Genomic DNA, 17,381 nt, shown 5'->3' on the forward strand with positions numbered 1-17,381 from the left:
TCACAAATCTACACCTCCTCATCACTGTAAGCTCGTTTCTCTGATCTTCATCCTCTTCATCATTTCCCATGGTTTTGGCCGATTGAAACCTAATTTCTTCCGATCAAAAGCCTCTTCACCGAACGTTATTCCTTTTTCACCGTTCAATAGTGGTTTTGGACCGATTAATCGGTTCATTTTGTGCTTTTCCCCATTTCTAGGGTTTCATTGGTCAGTTTAGGGTTCTTACTCCATTTTTAGGGCTTTTCCCCGTTCGATTTCGATTCTCTTATTTTAATTAGGGTTTCTAACATCTTTTCTTTGTTATTCCGCTGCGTACATCTCTGGAGGAGCTTCGAGGACTCCAATCGTGTCCGTATCGCACCTATCGGTCCTCTTCCTCAGAGTATTCTTCCATCAGATTTGGTTGACATGTTTAATGTCATTGTGTTGGACGAAAACATAGACGTTGATGTTGTGTGTAGGTTGTATATATTTGTGTGTTTGGTTGTTTTTTTCTTTCCTAGGAAGTCTAAGATTGTTGCTAACATGCCTTCAAAAAGTCTTACAATTGGAATATTTTCATTTCAGGAGGAATTGCTTGCAATTAGAAAGCAATACGTACGTGATTGGATCCTAGACGACGAGAACGTAAGACTATTGGATGCGTTAGAGGTGTATGGATTGTTGTAGGATAGTTCTCCAATGTAAATATGTAGTGTAGTGTAGTGTAGTTTGTTTTGATAGGAATATGGATTTCTACCAATTGGTTTATGTACACATTGAAAGATACAATAATGTATATGAAGAAACTTTAATTTTGATATATAGGAAGAGATTGTACAAATATTGATTTCAAAGTTGTCTATGTGCAATGTACAAATGTTTGTTGATTGATGAATGATGTCGAGATTTGTTTATGTGCAATATTACTCTGCTGTGGTCCCCTGTGTTATCACGGGTGGCTCCCTCAGTTCAACAGGATGTCCAATATGTCAATCAGACACGCGTAATTGATTACATCCTATTTGCAATCGATTACAAGGCAGATTTTTGCAGCATACATAGCTCAACTTCACTTTTGTGAATAATCTCAACATGGGTACTCTCTCCCTGAATGATGGGGGACCCAAAACATTAGCCTTAAGCATATCCTCACTCAACAACATCAAATTACAATTAAAAGTACTAGATTTGGGTAAAAACACAATGGTATTCTGCTATGGTCCCCTGCGTTATCGAAGGTGGCTCCCTTAGTTCAACAATAATGCTATGGGGGACCCAAAACATTAGCTTCAACCCAATCCTCACTCAAAAACACACACATTAATTCATTCTTCTCTCACAAACATTATCACTTCCAAATCAATTTATAAACCACTTCAATAACATAGACATTTAAATTGCAATTATGAATTAGATAAATACATGGAACCAACACATGGATATTCTATATATTCAACCAAATAGGTTTCATTACAACATCAATCAAGTTCTTGTCCTATTCTAAATCCAATACAATAATCACTCATTTTTCTTTCTTGGTCCTGCATTTCCGGTGTATGGTGTCTTAAGTGTTTGGCTCTTGTAATGCCTTCTTAATCCAATTCTGACATACGTCTTCAAATGTGATTGGTTGTTTGACATTCCACCCAGTGTGTTCTTCGCAATTCCACCTTCTACGATGTTCGACGTTCCATCCAAAGGAAATAACCAAAAGGAAATGACGAACGGTTGACTGCATATAGAAAACAACACAATGGTAAACACCAAAGGAAATAACCAAAAAACTAAAAGTGGTCGAAGAACCCACAAGAAATCCAATGCACAAACGAAAAACCCTATACCCAAACCACAACATCAACGGAAACCGACACCAAACACAAAACCCAATACCCAAACCGACAAGAAAATGGTCGAAGAACGCATTTACCTTGCTCCAACCACATTGTTGTCCCGAACTTCCCATTTCGAACAAGGACAACAAAAACAAAATGCGAGAACGAACTAGAGAAGCAAAACGAGAACGAACCAGAGAAGGAAAACACAAGAGATGTCAAAATGTGAGAGAGACGAAATCTGAGAGAGACGAAATCTGAGAGAGAAAACGTAATGAAAGATGAGAAGGGCATAATTGGAACACAAAATTTTTGGAACCCTATTCATTTTTTCAGCCAGATATTTTGAAAAAAAAAAATAAACGGACCAATTGCACGTTGACAACTGTCGTTGTCAAAAGTGTGTTAAAACATGGGTGTCAAAATAACGGGACCCTTATGTGAAAAAAGAGAGGAAAAGGAGGAAGAAGGTGGAAGTTGTTGGAGGGTAGCGAGGGAGGCAGTAAAGTGTGTGTTTGTGCAGGAGAGAAAACAGAAGAGTGGAGTGTGTTGGTAGGTGAATGAGTTGGAGAAAGAAAAGTGTATATTTTGGAGCACCTTAGGTGGTGTGGAGTTCACGTAAATCACTTTGCATGAGCTAGGTGTGTGCTAGGTTCATTGGCATTGGATAAGTGTTGGAGTTTAAGGGCAATGGAAGATGTATAGAGATATGAGTTTCTCTACTTCCATACTAGAGTTACTAAGTAAGGGTGAGGCAGGGAGAGCTATTGACACTTTGTTTTGAAAGAGGAAAGAAGATTGGAAAGGTTGTAGTAGTGTTGGTGATGCAGAAGAGCAAAGCATAGAAGAAATAAGAATGATGATGAAAGGAGGAGAGTGTGGAAACAATAAGGTTGAGTTTCAGTGGTTACAATGAAAATCAGGGGAGAAGGACCGTGCATGGTTTTATGGGTAGTACGTATAGGTTCTAAGTTGTAAGAGAGAAGGTTTTATATATTGGAAGTTGTAAGTTTTAGAATAGAACAGATGGTGGAGGTAGATGGTTTTAAGGGTTTGGATTGTAGGAGAATGTTGGAAGTAAAGTGGATAGGAGTGAAGAGTGTTGTATGACATTGGGTCTTGTTGTAGTAGTGGAAAGTATAGTTAGGAAAGAAAGTGTGAACGTGTGTGGGAGTTGGGTTTTGGTGGAGAGTTACATTTCATAGAAGTGAGAGTTTTAAGTGTTGTAGTGGAGATGGAGATTGCATCTGTTAGCGTGGAAAGGAAAGGATTTTACATAGAGTATTTACTGTTGTATTAGTTTGGTGTTTGCGTGAGTGAGAGCATTGATGAGAGGCTAGGCGTGAGCAAAGAAGAAGAGAGTAGAAAGTAGGTTTAGTGAGAGAAAAGTGTTTTGCTTTAAAGAAATAAAGAAAAAAATAAGTTTGATACGACAGAAAAAAACATTCATGTGACACGATTTTTAATAATATAATAATGTAATTATGTTTTTAAATTAAAAAATAATATAATTCTAATTATAATATTATTATTTAAGCCTCTCATGTGTGTATTTTGTCCCTGTATCAAAGTATTACAACTCGGAAATAAAAGGAAGTGGGGTCCACGTTGTGAAAAATAAAAATGAGAATAGTAATGGGTGAGAATTACATTTCTGGTGCAGAAAACAGTTCCAGTTCCAGTGACCGGTGTGTGTGATGATTCTTTTCCATAATAAAATAAAGACAATTTAGGTAGGGTGTTACTCCCTCCACCTCCACCAAATCTTCCTGTACCTCCCCAAACTTCTTTAAAAAAAAAATTATTTACAAAAAGTACCAGTTTAACTTTATATTTATTTACTTATATCTTATTTTTACTCTCTCTCACTGCTCCACCCCCACCCCCACTCTCTCAACTCTCACTTTTCCAAATCCGTTGTTTCCACCCCGAACTTTTACTTCCCGATCTGTTTATTTTCATCCCTTAACTCTCACTTTCTCTCCTTCTCCATATCCATGATAATATGAAATTGGAATTGCAGTTGATGTCTTTAAGGTTAGTTGGGATTGGGTATTTGTACGAACAAGAGGTAGCATGGCACTGCATTTATTAAAAGGAAAAATGGAATTGTGAATTTTGTTCAGCATGAAAATGGCATTGCAGTGATTCAACTTTTTGATGTGTGGAAAATAAGAAAGAAAGATGGATGAATCTTGATATATAAAGTGGATGGTAATAAATGTCTGCAGCTTTCCTGTTGTTGGAAAAAGCAAAAGAAAGAATTAGGAAAGCATCTAATTCTTTTAAACAAAGAATTTTCTTAAACGTATATCAATATCCGCGAATGAATCTCCACGTCTGTTTGGTCTAACATCCGTTTAAAAATTTAACATATATTTACATTTATTTAAATATTATAAAAGATAAAAAAGAGATGGGGAGGTGGAGGAAGAAATCTGTAGAGGTGCAGGGAGTAACTCCCATCTAGGTATTGTTTGTGGGATCTGCTTTGTGAAAGTTGTTAAATGTAAACCAAATGTGCAGCACCAAGAAGCAGTTTTATTTAGATTCTTTCTTTAAAAAAGTATAAATTTATTATATTAATATAATATAGATTTATATATATATATATATATATATATATATATATATATATATAAAAGAAAGTACTGATTACGTAACTTATATATTATATTAAGAACATATATTTATATATATGTATATTAAGGGTGTGGGGTTCGGTAATAAAAAAAAGGTGGATAACTATGGATGAGATTGACGGCAAGCTAAGGTGTACGTAGTTGGTATATTTAATAATATGTGTTAAGTTCTGAACGGGGTCATTGGGCTAAGTAGATATAGTATGCTGAAATAAAAGGGTAGTTGAGCTTCTACTTATGAAATTGGTGATGAGACGAGTAATATATGTCGTTGAGATTGTCTATAGAATATATTTGTGTTATAAATTTTATGATTTGTGAGAAATCTATATTATAGAGATTATGCATGAAAGGTAATATGTTATGAACCTTATGATTGGTTGTATAATATATGTTATTGAGGATGTGTATGCGAGTGTGATTTGAGTGTAAAACTATGTTATTTCCTTATAGTGTTGTTGATCATGTGTGAGCTTTTCGTACTGTGTTACATTAAGCATGTGTTGGACTCTTATTTAGAGATAGTAATTCGAGTGTCGCTTCCCTCTTTGCGGGGAGGTGGATGTCTCGCCTAAAATGATTTCGGCTCGTGTGAGTATAGTGTTCGGTGTGTGTGCCTAACCGAAGTTTTTACTTGTAATTCCTTGAGGAGTTGGAGAGATAGGTCGGAAGTCATGACGGAAGATGACTCGAATTGCCATGTTAGTGAAAACAGCTTATGACGACACAATAGAAGGAAACGACATTGGGTCATGAATGGACTGACTGTGATGTTAATGATATGATGAAATATGTTGAATGGTTATATTATTCTCTGTTTAATATGAATATGATATGTTGTGTGTTATGATATTTCTAGTTGTTCACCCTGAAATGTTGTGTTGTGGTTTCCACCTACCATGATCGCACTTGTACGAGAATAGATGGCATTGCAAATAAGACTGGATCAAAGTAGCTGACGCGAGAGTTGAGATCTTTTATTTCGAGAATGATTATTTATTATAATTAAAAGTTTTCAGACTTAGTACTTTTATTGTAAAAGAGATTATTGGAGATTTTCGTTTGAAACAGACAACGTTTATAGTTATGTTTTGCTTCCGCATTTTAATCAAATAAAGTTTGATTGTCTAAAGGATTGTTTTATGGAAATATTTTATGAAAAATTCACAACATGTCATCTCGTTGTAAAAATTTTCTTAAAATTTTTTCATAAAACAATCTTTTACGACAATCAAACTTTACTTGATTAAAATACGGAAGCAAAAAAAGTTCAAAACGAAAATCTGAAATAATTCCTTTTACAATAAAGGTACCAAGTCTGAAAACTTTTAAATAGAATAAATCATCATTCTCGAAATATAAGATTCCAAATCTTACGTCAGCTACTTCGATTCAGTCTTATCTACAATGCCATCTACTCCTGTGCAAGTACAATCATCGTATGTGGAAACCAAAACCACAACATGCCAGGGTAAGTAACCAGAAATATCATAGTGCAACATATCTTATTCATATTAAACACAGAGTATATAATCATACAACATATTTCATTATAGCATTAAAATCACAACCAATTCATTCATGACCCAATGTAGTTTCCTTCAACTGTGTCGTCATTTTGTGTACTAATATGTAAGAAGCCTTTTCTGATAACCATTTTTCATTATCTTAACATGTTTTGATAACATTATCTCTTTATACTTACGTCTTTCTACAAAATTTTTAAGCAGAATATATGAATACATTATCTATTTTTCTTCATTCAATATGTTGAGAATTAATTGGTGTGGGATTTTATTTTTACTTTTTTTCTTAAAAAAACAAGGTTTAAACCCTCATTTGGTCCTCATATTTGTATGGCAATCTTAATTTAGTCATCATATTTTTTTTTTGTCTCAATTTGGTCCTATAATTTGTAAAAATGAGGCAATTAAGCCCTCATCGTTAACTAATGAGTAACGCCATCTGTTACTGATGACGTGGTGGATAGAGAATTGGCTGACTTATAAATGATTTAATTACGTGTATTTTAGTGTAAAAAATAAAGCTTGTGACGTGGAATATGGTTTTATAATTTGGGTTTATTTATTAATCAGAAAACAATAAGTGGGGGAATTAGGGATTTAAGACAATTAGGAATTTGGTGAGTATTAGAAATCAGAATTAGGGCTCTCATTCTCCATTTGTTCGTGGAAGTTCTAAGTGCAAGACGAAGACCATCACGTGCTCGTGGATGCAACGAATTGACCTTGGACATCAGTAAAGGTAAGTTTCCTATGTTTTATGTCTACGAATATGTAGTGTGTTTCCTGTGGTCCCGATTATGATATGTTGTTGTTGTGTTTAGGTTAGAATATGTTTCCTATGTTGTTGCTTTGTTGTTTTGTGATGGGTATCGTTTATTGTTTGTTGATGCTTTCGATTTCTATCATTTGTTTAAAAGTAGTGGTCCCAAAAATTGCAGTTGGTGTGTTGATGTGTACAGTGTCGTGGTCCATGTGTGCAGTGTCGTGGTCCCAAAAATTGCACCTATGACTTGTTTAAAAGTAGTGGTCCCCTTTTGCTGGACCAGTGTTTCCTTAGTGGGGATGTTATTTTATCCCCTGTCCCCTTCATGTGTTACAGTTGCTTAGTTAGTAGTTTATCCTGTCCCCTTCATAATATACTTTTGCCCCCAATGTATAGGTGTTAAAAGGTTCTGCTTCAAAACTAGTATATCATGGATGACCTTATTAAAGTAGTGGTCCATCATACATGACATTTTGTTAGTGATGATAATGGTAATTTAAAATTTGATGGAGAGATAACACAATGGTCTTGTGATCCAAACCTGTTCTGCTATTTTGGAATAATAGCATCAGTGAAAGAGTTAGGTCATAAAGACATTAAAGAACTTTGGTACAGTTTAGGAGGTCAGTCAGTGGTGCCAGAGAGGTTAGAATTTTTTACTGATGATAGGGGTGCTTTGCATATGTCATTTTCATATGTCATTTTAGACCAAATTACTCCCTTTACTGCTTAGAATGAGTTTGGAATCAAGCAAAACTCAATAAATGAGTCTGTAGAGAGTCAAAAGCTATTTTTAGCGATATTATGCTTGTTTTGCATTGTTTTGTAGCTTTTTCGAGAAAGTGAAAAATGAAGTTGAAGATGAAAGTCTTAGACTCAGGAAAAGGGAAGAAAAACGAAGATATGAAGAGTCAACGTACCGCCCGACGGCAAATTACACCGCTGGGCGGTCTAGTGCGAGGAGTTGACACCGGGCGTGGACGCTAGGCGGATTTGTGATTAGAGGAAAACCGTCGGGCGGTAGACCCCTGCCGCCGGGCGGTAGCGCGGCTTGAGGGAAACCACCGGGCGGAACAAGTGTGACGCCGGGTGATTGTTTGTTGGGCTTGGGCCTATTTTCTGTGACGCTCCTCAGCTATAAATAGCCCTGTTGCGATTTCAATGTCATTCTTTTGACAGAAGGGAGCGACCAGACCTAATTTCGCTCTCTGGAGAGGATCTCTTGGATGCTTAGGCTCTATTTCTTCTTATCTAGGGTTTGCTTCTCCATTCTTCATCCATTTTTTATCTAGATTCACCATGACAATGGTGAACTAAACCCTATTGTTGTTGGGGAAACAATGTAATCTTTTGATACTCTCTTTTATTGAAACTCTTGTTTATTTATATGATTCTCATATGCTTTGATTATTAATTGTTGGGTTCTCATTTGTGCTTAATGCTTTTATCGTTTAACTCATTCGATAACTGTTGTTTGTCTTTGTTGATACGGGGATGTACAGTAATGTCATGAACAAGTGAGTGATTCCTTGATTAAGCAATACCACCTAGGGATAGGGGTAGGACGATCAATTTTTTTCACTTCTGCTCTATAATGCATTATTAATTGCTAGGGGAGGCTAGGGATAACAAGCCAATAATTATTAATAGGCTCTTTTTGCCGAGGTATCGGGTTAAGGGTAGGCCAAGAAAGTTGCATAACAATTAGTTAATCAAGCAAATAAATCAAGAGGAGTAAATAAGAGAGAGCGGATAAGATGAAATTGTAAACCCCCAACAACTCCATTTATCCATCGTTTTATTGTCAAATTGAATCAATCTCTTTTGCATGTTTTTATTTTGTTTTAATATCCAATTAATTAATTTTTATTTCCAAGTCTTACGATCTTAATTCACACGAACGATAAGGTCTTTCGAGTCTCTTGGGAAACGATACTTGGACTTACCATTTTATTATTACTTGAACGATTTGGCACGTTAGCAATTCGTTAACAAAGTTCAGAGAGAGGTTGAGAAAGAGGTTGAGTGTGAGGTTGAGAGAGAGGTTTAGACAGAGGCTAAGTGTGAGGTTTAGGGTGAGGCTGAAGTTGTAACACAATTGGTTGAAGGTCCTGCTGAGGGAGAAGTTCAAAGACAGGTTGAGAACAGATGGGCTAAGAACAGGACGAAGATGGCACTATATCAAGGTAGTGTGTGCCCTAAGGTTCTCAACAGATTTCAAAAACAGTCATGGTTAACCAAGTATTGGTTACCAAGGTAAGTTCAATACTACACTTAGCTTTTGCAAACATGGTCATCTTTGTTTACTTTCTTTCTAACTATGTTTCTAACTTTGTACCCATAACAGATGGTCATCAGATCAGTTATTTGAAATTATCCACACTTCACAATTTGGGGAGCAATTTGTTGTCAATCTTGACAAGAAAGAATGCAGTTGTAGAAAATGGTTACTTACTGCTATTCCTTGCACTCACGCCATCACTGCAATGAAGTTCTTGAATGTAAATGCAGAAGACTATATTGGTACTTGCTATAGGAAGTCAATGTATGAAGAGACCTACAACTCCATCATTTACCCTATCAATGGTCAAGTTCTCTGGGAGAAAACTTCATATCCAGATGTGTTACCCCCAAAGAAGAGGACAATGCCTGGCAGGCCCATGAAAAAACGAAGGCTAGAGAGTTGGGAGTTGAAGAAGAATGATACTGAATTAAGAAAGGGTGGGAGTAAAAAAGCATGTGTTGTTTGCAAACAACTTGGACACAACAAAAGATCTTGTCCACAACGACCAACGACAACAGATCTTCCAGCTGACCAACCTCCTGCTGCGCAACCTACTGATCAAACACCACAACTGACAGGTACCTCCTGTTGAGCAACCTACTGGTCAAACACCACACATGCCTGCTGCTGCTGAATGAAGTCATATTTCAACTTATTTTGGAACATTGAAATTTCACCTTTTTTTGGTTTCATCTTTTAAATGTAATGTCAGTTGTTTTTTGGTGTACTGATTAAGACAATGTTGCTATCAGATCTTTTTGATTATTAGTGTTATCAGGTCTTTTTGGTGTACTGCTTAAGACAATGTGTATGTTTAAGGGTCCACATCCAGTAATAGCCTTAGTTTGTGGATTGACTCTGTTGGTGTACTGATTAAGACAATTGTCAATGTTCATTTTAATTCATTGGTGCTTGTTCAAAAGTTTTTGGTTTTTATTGTATACAGTTTAACTGCAGATTGAATGTATACAATTCATTGGTGCTTGTTCACAGATCATTATCACAATCATTGTCACACCCTAAAGATTGAATGCAGATTGTGTCTCTTTTCCCTATTGAATTTTCTGTACAACCCATATCAAATAAAACAAATCTAAAGGGACATTTTACAGCACGAAATTAAACAAGGGACCTTTTATAAATATGAAATTACTTGCTGTTAATATTAAATTAGATTACATACTTTTAGAGACCTACTTTCATCAACATACTTTCATCAACCTCCCAAGAAATCAATCTACTTTCATCAACGTCAAAATCACAATTACATTAAACACCCATGTAACAAACATCATCCCAATTAACACCTTCATGCCCTTCTCCAAAATAACAAGACTTTTCTCCAAAGAAGCATATTTCAGCTTTTCAACATCTTTTTCTTCCATCTTCATCATACTTCCACCCACTTCGTCGTTTCTCGCACTTGCGCTCATTTCATTAAGAATCGTCAAATTTTGTTCATCAATGACTTCTTCATTGCACCACTGAAAGAAGTTGCATCCACCCATCTCTCCACTCCCACCCTGTACAAGAAGAAAACACACCTCCTCGTCAACGAAATCAAAATTCACACAAATGAAATCACACAAATTACCTTGAAGTGAGGGCAACCCCAAAATCGTTTGCCCTTGTTCTTAGCGGTTTTGGCCAGCGAAACACTACTTTCGTACCACAATAGCAACTGGGTTTTGCTCCCAACTTGCTCCCACCACCAGAACTCTGTTCAAAGCCCCAACCCGTGCATTTGCAAGAAGAAGAAGATCCACACATTTGGTCACCTGAAATGAACACTTCTTCCAAAGCTTTATCTGCTTCCACTGCTTCCACAAATCTGTGAGGATGTTAAGTGTTAGGGTTGCTTCAAATGTTAAGTGTTAGGGCATCTTAAGAATTAGGGCTAAGAGCATAACACGTCTTTGCCATGTGGAAGACTTCATTATACAACCAACACCCATATAAATTAATACATATTGCCACGACAGCTAAAAAAAATTACAACTCATCAGTAACAGACGGCGTTACTCATTAGTTAACGATGAGGGCTTAATTGTCTCATTTTTACAAATTATAGGATCAAATTGAGATAAAAAAAAATATGATGACCAAATTGAAATTACCATACAAATATGAGGACTAAATGAGGATTTAAACCAAAAAACAAATGATAAGAGAAGTGAAAGTGAGGCAACAAGGTGTGAAACCAGAGACAAAAAAGCAGCAAAGTCGCAGAAAAACCAAAATGGGACTAATGCATCAAATACAGCGGGAACTGTTGCCAATAATGGTAGGTCATCGCCATCGAAACCAAAGTTAAAAAAAGTAGCAAATTAGTGCAATAATAATTACATATAATATATAATATATAATATTAAAATAGTATGTATGTACAATACTATTTAACGGAATAATATGGCTGGACGAAAAGATAGCACTGAAAAATAGAGAAAGATATGGTGTAGCAGAGGAGAAAGAAAAAGAAGTTAACATTGTGTTGATGGAGACAAATTTTATTAAATAAGGATACCATAGACACTTTTTTAAAGATGGACCAAATTAACATATTTAAACAAAACTAAGAATAAAATAAATAATTAAACCTATTTAATTATAATTATATTATTTTTTTAATTTAAAATCATAATTATATTATTATATTATTAAAAACTGTGTCACATGATTTTTTTTCTCCAAACCGTGTGAAACTAACTTTTTTTCTTGTTAAAAATGAAAATGAAAGTAATAATGGAAGAGAAGTACATTTCTGGTGCACAGAACATTTCCAGTAACCAAGGTTTAAGTGATGATTCTTTTCCATAATAAAATAAAGAGAATTTAAGTATTATTTGTGGAACCCGCTGAAAGTTGTCTTGATAATGTGAACAAAATGTGCAGCACCGAGAAGCAGTTTTGTTTAGCTTTGTTAGGTTCTTTCTTTAAAAAAGAAATATAACTTTAATAATGTACTTAAGTTTACATATTATATTAGTAATATATATATATATATATATATATATATATATATATATATATATATATATATATATATATATATATATATAAGTGTATGTATATTAAGGGTACGGGGTTCCGTAATAAAATGAAAAGGGTGGATAATCATGGATGAGATTGATTGCAAGCTAAGGTGTACGCAGTTGGTATATTTAATAATATATGGGTTAAGTTTTGAATGGGATCATTGGGCTAAGTAGACATAGTAAGGGTAGTTGAGTTTGTAATTACGAAATTGGTGATGAGACGAGTAACGCATGTTATTAAGATTGTTTATAGAATATATTTGTCTTATAAACTTTATGATTGGTGAGAAATGTATAGGTTAGAAGTAGGTTTTAGGTCTAACTCAATCTTACAAAACCGGTTTGTAAGGTAAGGTCTGTACCCCACTTATATATTATAAATTGGTCTTATCTCTAGTCGATGTGAGACTTCCAACACATCCCTCTCACGTCGAGGTATATACATCTCGAGTGTGAGACTAGATATTAATGGGTGGTCCAATAACGGTCTAATAGCGAGTGGAACAATATGCCCAACAAATATCGCTAAGATAGGCTCTAACCATAGCTATGATACCAAGTGGATTTTAAGCCTAACTCAACCCCACAAAACCGACTTGTAAGGTGAGGACTTATCTCTAGTCGATGTGAGACTTCCAACACACCCCCTCACGCTTTTTTTTTAGAAAAGAATAATACTAAGATTTATTATTCAGAATTGATTGAAAATACATTCTCATATCCTCTATTTGTAACAATCTAATTCTCCTAATAAGGGAAATAAAGAAACTAGGAAAACAAAATAAAATAAAAGATTGTATATCTATTTTTTATAATTAGGAAGATTCTAAAGATATCTTCTCTAATTACAACACTCCCCCTCAAGTTGGTAAATGAATATCAATCATTCCCAACTTGCCTACAAGATCTTGAAATCTACCCGGAGGAAGCCCTTTTGTAAAAATATCTGCTATTTGAAGTTCTGTAGGAACATGAGTTGTAATCACAAAGTCTCTGTCAAGATTATCTTTGATGAAATGTCTATCAATCTCAATGTGTTTGGTTCTATCATGTTGTACTGGATTATGGGCTATGCTCATGGTAGACTTATTGTCACAGTATAGTTGCACCTGGTTCTCCACTTTGACTTTAAGATCATCCAAAATGATTTTCATCTAGAGTCCTTCACACATTCCTTGAGCAAGAGCTCGAAATTCAGCTTCTGCACTAGAACGAGAAACTCTATCTTGCTTTTTGCTTCTCCATGTTACCAGACTATCTCCAAGAAACACACAATACCCAGAAGTAGATTTTTTGTCAGTAATAGAACCTGCATAGTCAGCATTAGTATATATCTTCATAGTCAATGTGTCTTCCCTTTTGAATAATAACCCCTTTCTTGGACTTGACTTCAAGTATTGGAGAATTTTGTCAACTACTTACATGTGTCTCTCGCTTGGATCATGCATAAATTGGCTCACAACACTAACTGCATAAGTAATGTCTGGTCTTGTGTGTGATAGATAAATCAATTTTCCTACCAATCTCTGATATTGGGCCTTCTCTACAGGATCACTTTCTTCACATCTCATTCTGTGATTCTGTTCTATAGGAACTATTGAGGTTCTACATCCCAGCTTTCCTGTTTCTTTGAGGAGATCAAGTACATATTTCCTTTGGGAGATGAAAATTCCTTTCTTGGAGTAGGCAACCTCTATTCCAAGAAAATATTTGAGTTTTCCTAGGTCTTTCATTTCTAATTGAGCTGCCAATTTATCTTTTAATGCCAATTTTTTTGTTTCATCATCTCCTGCAATAATCATATCATTCACATAAACAAGTAATAAAGTGAGTTTACCTGTAGAAGAGTGTTTTGTGACAAGGTCTTGGGCATCTTGCAAAGACAAACATGATAATGACAAGAGGAGAGTTCATCCACTTCAAGTGCTTTCTTCCCCTAAAGTGGTGTACTGACACAAAAAGGATTGTGTTTCATGAAAGGTGACATCCATGGTTATAAAGATGCAACGACTCTGAGGATGATAACATTTGTACCCTTTTTTATTAGACGGATAGCCAATAAAGACACATTTAAGAGCTCTGGGATCTAATTTACCACGGTTAGGATGATGAGAGTGAACAAAAACAACACATCCAAAGACTCGACTAGGTAGACTCGTTAATAGGGAAGAAGAAGGAACAAAAGACAAAAGAGACTCTATAGGACTAATGTCATTTAAGATACGAGTGGGTAACCTGTTGATGAGATATCTGGCAGTTAACACAGCTTCTCTCTAGTAATTTTTTGGAACAGACATTTGAAAAAGAAGAGCTGTAGTTACTTCAAGAAGATGACGATTCTTTCTTTCTACAACCTCATTTTGTTGAGGGGTATTAACACAGTTAGTTCAAGAACAATACCATTATGAGACAAAAAAATGAGAAATTCATGATTCACATATTCAGTACCATTATCAGACCTAATTCTTTTGATATTTTTTCCAAATTGATTTTGGACAAGATGGAAAAAATTAACAAAAATTTGAAAAACTTTAGATTTATTTTTCATAAGGTATGTCCATATGACACGGGTACAATCGTCAATAAAGGTAATGAACCATCTGGCTCCAGAAATAGAATCTATGACACGACCCCAAACATCAGAATGCATTAAATCAAATGGAAAAATACTCTTTTTATGACTAGGCTTTATACCACTTTTGGTCCCATGTTTGGGGGGTTGTGTTCAATGTGGTCCTACCTTTTTTTTTCCTTATCAATAGATCCCACCTTTTGAAAAATTCGTTCAATTGAGTCCTTTTGCCTTACGGCGTTAGTTTTCTAACGGTGCTGGTGCCCCCTGGATAAACCTTAGCAACGTGGCAGTGTGAGACTTGTTCACGTGTAAATTAGAAAAATGGAAAAAAAAGAGGGGTTAAAAAACTTCAGAATTCTGACCTCACGAGCAGGGAAACCCTTTCCCTCTTCATCAAGTCCAAGAGCGCCGCCACCAACGAGACTAAACGCCGTTGCCTCTGCCAGACCAACCACTGCTCATGCGTGCAACAGAGGTGTCGTGGTGGCCAAAAACGGTTTCAATTTCCAGAGCAGTCATAACAGATGTAGAGATTTTAGGTTTTTTTTCTATGTTAGAGTTGTTGTGGTGGTTGCTTGTTTCTTGCAGAGGAAAGAATCGGGGTTTGTGTGTAAGGGGTTTTCTGATTCTGTGATTATAGTATGCTTGAAGGGGTTGGCGAGAGGATAATAGGAGACCTAATGGATGCTAGGAGGTGAGTGAGTTTAATATTTGTCAGGCGCCGAACAAGATGGAGGAAGAAGATGGTGTCAGGTTGAAGAGGGCACAACGCAGCATTTTGGCATACGACTGTTGAAGGTGGTGATAGCTTGATGTATTTGTTACTGTTGGGAGAACGATTGTAAAGAAAGAGAGAATAGGGTCTCTTGTTGGAGGAGGGGAAACGCGAGGGCCAAATCTCGGATAAAGAAGGGTGTGGCGTCATTGATGAGTGGAGTTTCCATTCAGATGCGTTCAACTAACTTGTGTAGAATCAGTTCAGTGAATAAGTGGGGGAAGAACAGTTGAAGGTTCTTGTGCGTCAGAGGTTAGAAAGAAGAGGGAAAGATCAAACCCATAAGGACATTATGGTGTCGGGGCAGCAGAGTAAAACAACAATATCATGGAGAAGCATAAATCCATATACAAATCAAGACTAGCAAGCAGAACCCAAATGCAAGCAAACACAGAATCACACATATATTCGAATGAATAGTGGCAGTAAGCCCTGATCGTGAGACTTACCTCTGTGTCTTGATTTCGATGTTTTGATTTTGGTTGTTTTGCTATGGCCTGTAATTTTTGAATCAATGCTCCTTGATTTCCCTTCTTGAATGTCTTGTATTGTTTCCTTCTTGTGAGTGAAAAACCGTGAGTTGATGAATGACATATGACGTATGAGGTGAAGGAAATCCAGACTGCTTGAGCTGATGGTGAAGTGTTGGAGGTGAATTGGGAGTGAGAGGAAAACGTCTTTCAGGTTAGGATGTCGGGATCAGTTTTTGTCTCATGACCATTACTGAGAGGTTCTCTGTGGAGTGAATGGAGTTGAGAGTGAACCATGAGAGTTGCCTCTGAATCCCCCCATCCCCTTTGTGAGTCCTCAATTGCCAAATTTTACCTGTCAATACAAAAGCTCAACGATGACTACAATACAAACAAACAAAGGGATAATTCTGAAGTTTTTTAACACCTTTTTTTTCACTTTTCTAATTTACACATCAACAAGTCTCACACTGCCACGTTGCTAATGTTTATCCAGAGGGGCACCAACACCGTTAGAAAACTGATGCCGTAAGGCAAAAGGACTCAATTGAACGAATTTTTCAAAAGGTGGGATCTATTGATAAGGAAAAAAAAGGTAGGACCACATTGAACACAACCCCCCAAACATGGGACCAAAAGTGGTATTAAGCCTTATGACTAATAGGATAAGATACACGATGGCTTTTTGAAAATTGACAAATATCACAATTAAAAGACTCAACAGATTCTTTGGTAAACAAGTGGGGAAATAAGGACTTTGTAAGACTGAATGAAGGATGCCCAAGCCTTTGATGATGTAACCATATTTGGGATTTTGCCCACGTCTCATATGTTGCTTGTTGACTCATGATTTTTGTGTTGCTTTGGTCGTCAAACTCTAAAAAATACAACCCACTCTGCTCCTTAGCAGTTAAAATTGTCTTCCCCGTGGCAAGGTCCTGAAAAACACAATAAGCTGGAAAAAATGTTACGGAGCAATTTAAATTTTTTGTGAGTTTTTGCACAGAGATAAGATTGTTAGCTAATTAAGGAACATGCAAAACATCCTTCAATACAATGGATGAGTCCAAAATTATATTCCCAGAGCCGCATATAGGTATACCCTGACCATTCGCAACTGTAATAAGTTGTTCTTTATTTCTTTTACCATATGAGTCAAAGGACACACTAAAAGGTGTCATATGATCAGTTGCACCCAAATCAAGGATCCAAATACCTTGAGACACATGATCAACAGTGTTGAGGTAAATCTTACCTTTTATGGACAGATTGCATGATCCAGAGGACTTACTCATTGATTCATCCAAGACGATGACGGTGTATGAGTCACACTGAGAAAAAAAGGAGCAAAACTTAAAAAAAAAACACTACAAGAAAAAACATCATTATCTACAGCCCAAATCCGTATATAAGACCCAAAATCCGTATATAATTTTTTATTATATACGGATTATATACGGACAAAAATCCGTATATAATACTGTCGTAGCTAGT

The 17,381-nt window shown here is 36.0% G+C and overlaps 1 protein-coding gene across 5 annotated transcripts in view; it reads right to left on the reverse strand.

The window, feature by feature from the left end:
* Positions 1-1,342: 1,342 nt before the first annotated feature.
* LOC106766467 overlaps positions 1,343-17,381 on the reverse strand; it is a 70,517-nt gene continuing 54,478 nt past the window's right edge. The window contains exons 2-5 of one of the 5 annotated variants that reach the window (XR_001376108.2): positions 17,143-17,218; positions 15,867-16,825; positions 10,627-10,863; positions 10,072-10,555 (exon numbers count right to left, since the gene is read on the reverse strand). Coding sequence is in view for 3 of the 5 variants with exons in the window: in XM_014651197.2 (XP_014506683.1) it covers positions 10,480-10,555; positions 10,627-10,863; positions 13,905-13,981 (390 nt within the window). In the remaining 2 variants the exon portion in view is untranslated. Of the gene's footprint in view, positions 1,718-10,052; positions 10,864-13,904; positions 14,501-14,604; positions 16,843-17,142; positions 17,219-17,381 lie in introns of those variants that run through there. The other 4 variants (XR_002667185.1, XM_014651197.2, XM_022778603.1 and 1 more) reach the window with 4 other exon arrangements.

The sequence above is a fragment of the Vigna radiata genome, chromosome 1 (assembly GCF_000741045.1).
Source record: "Vigna radiata var. radiata cultivar VC1973A chromosome 1, Vradiata_ver6, whole genome shotgun sequence".
NCBI lineage: Eukaryota > Viridiplantae > Streptophyta > Magnoliopsida > Fabales > Fabaceae > Vigna > Vigna radiata.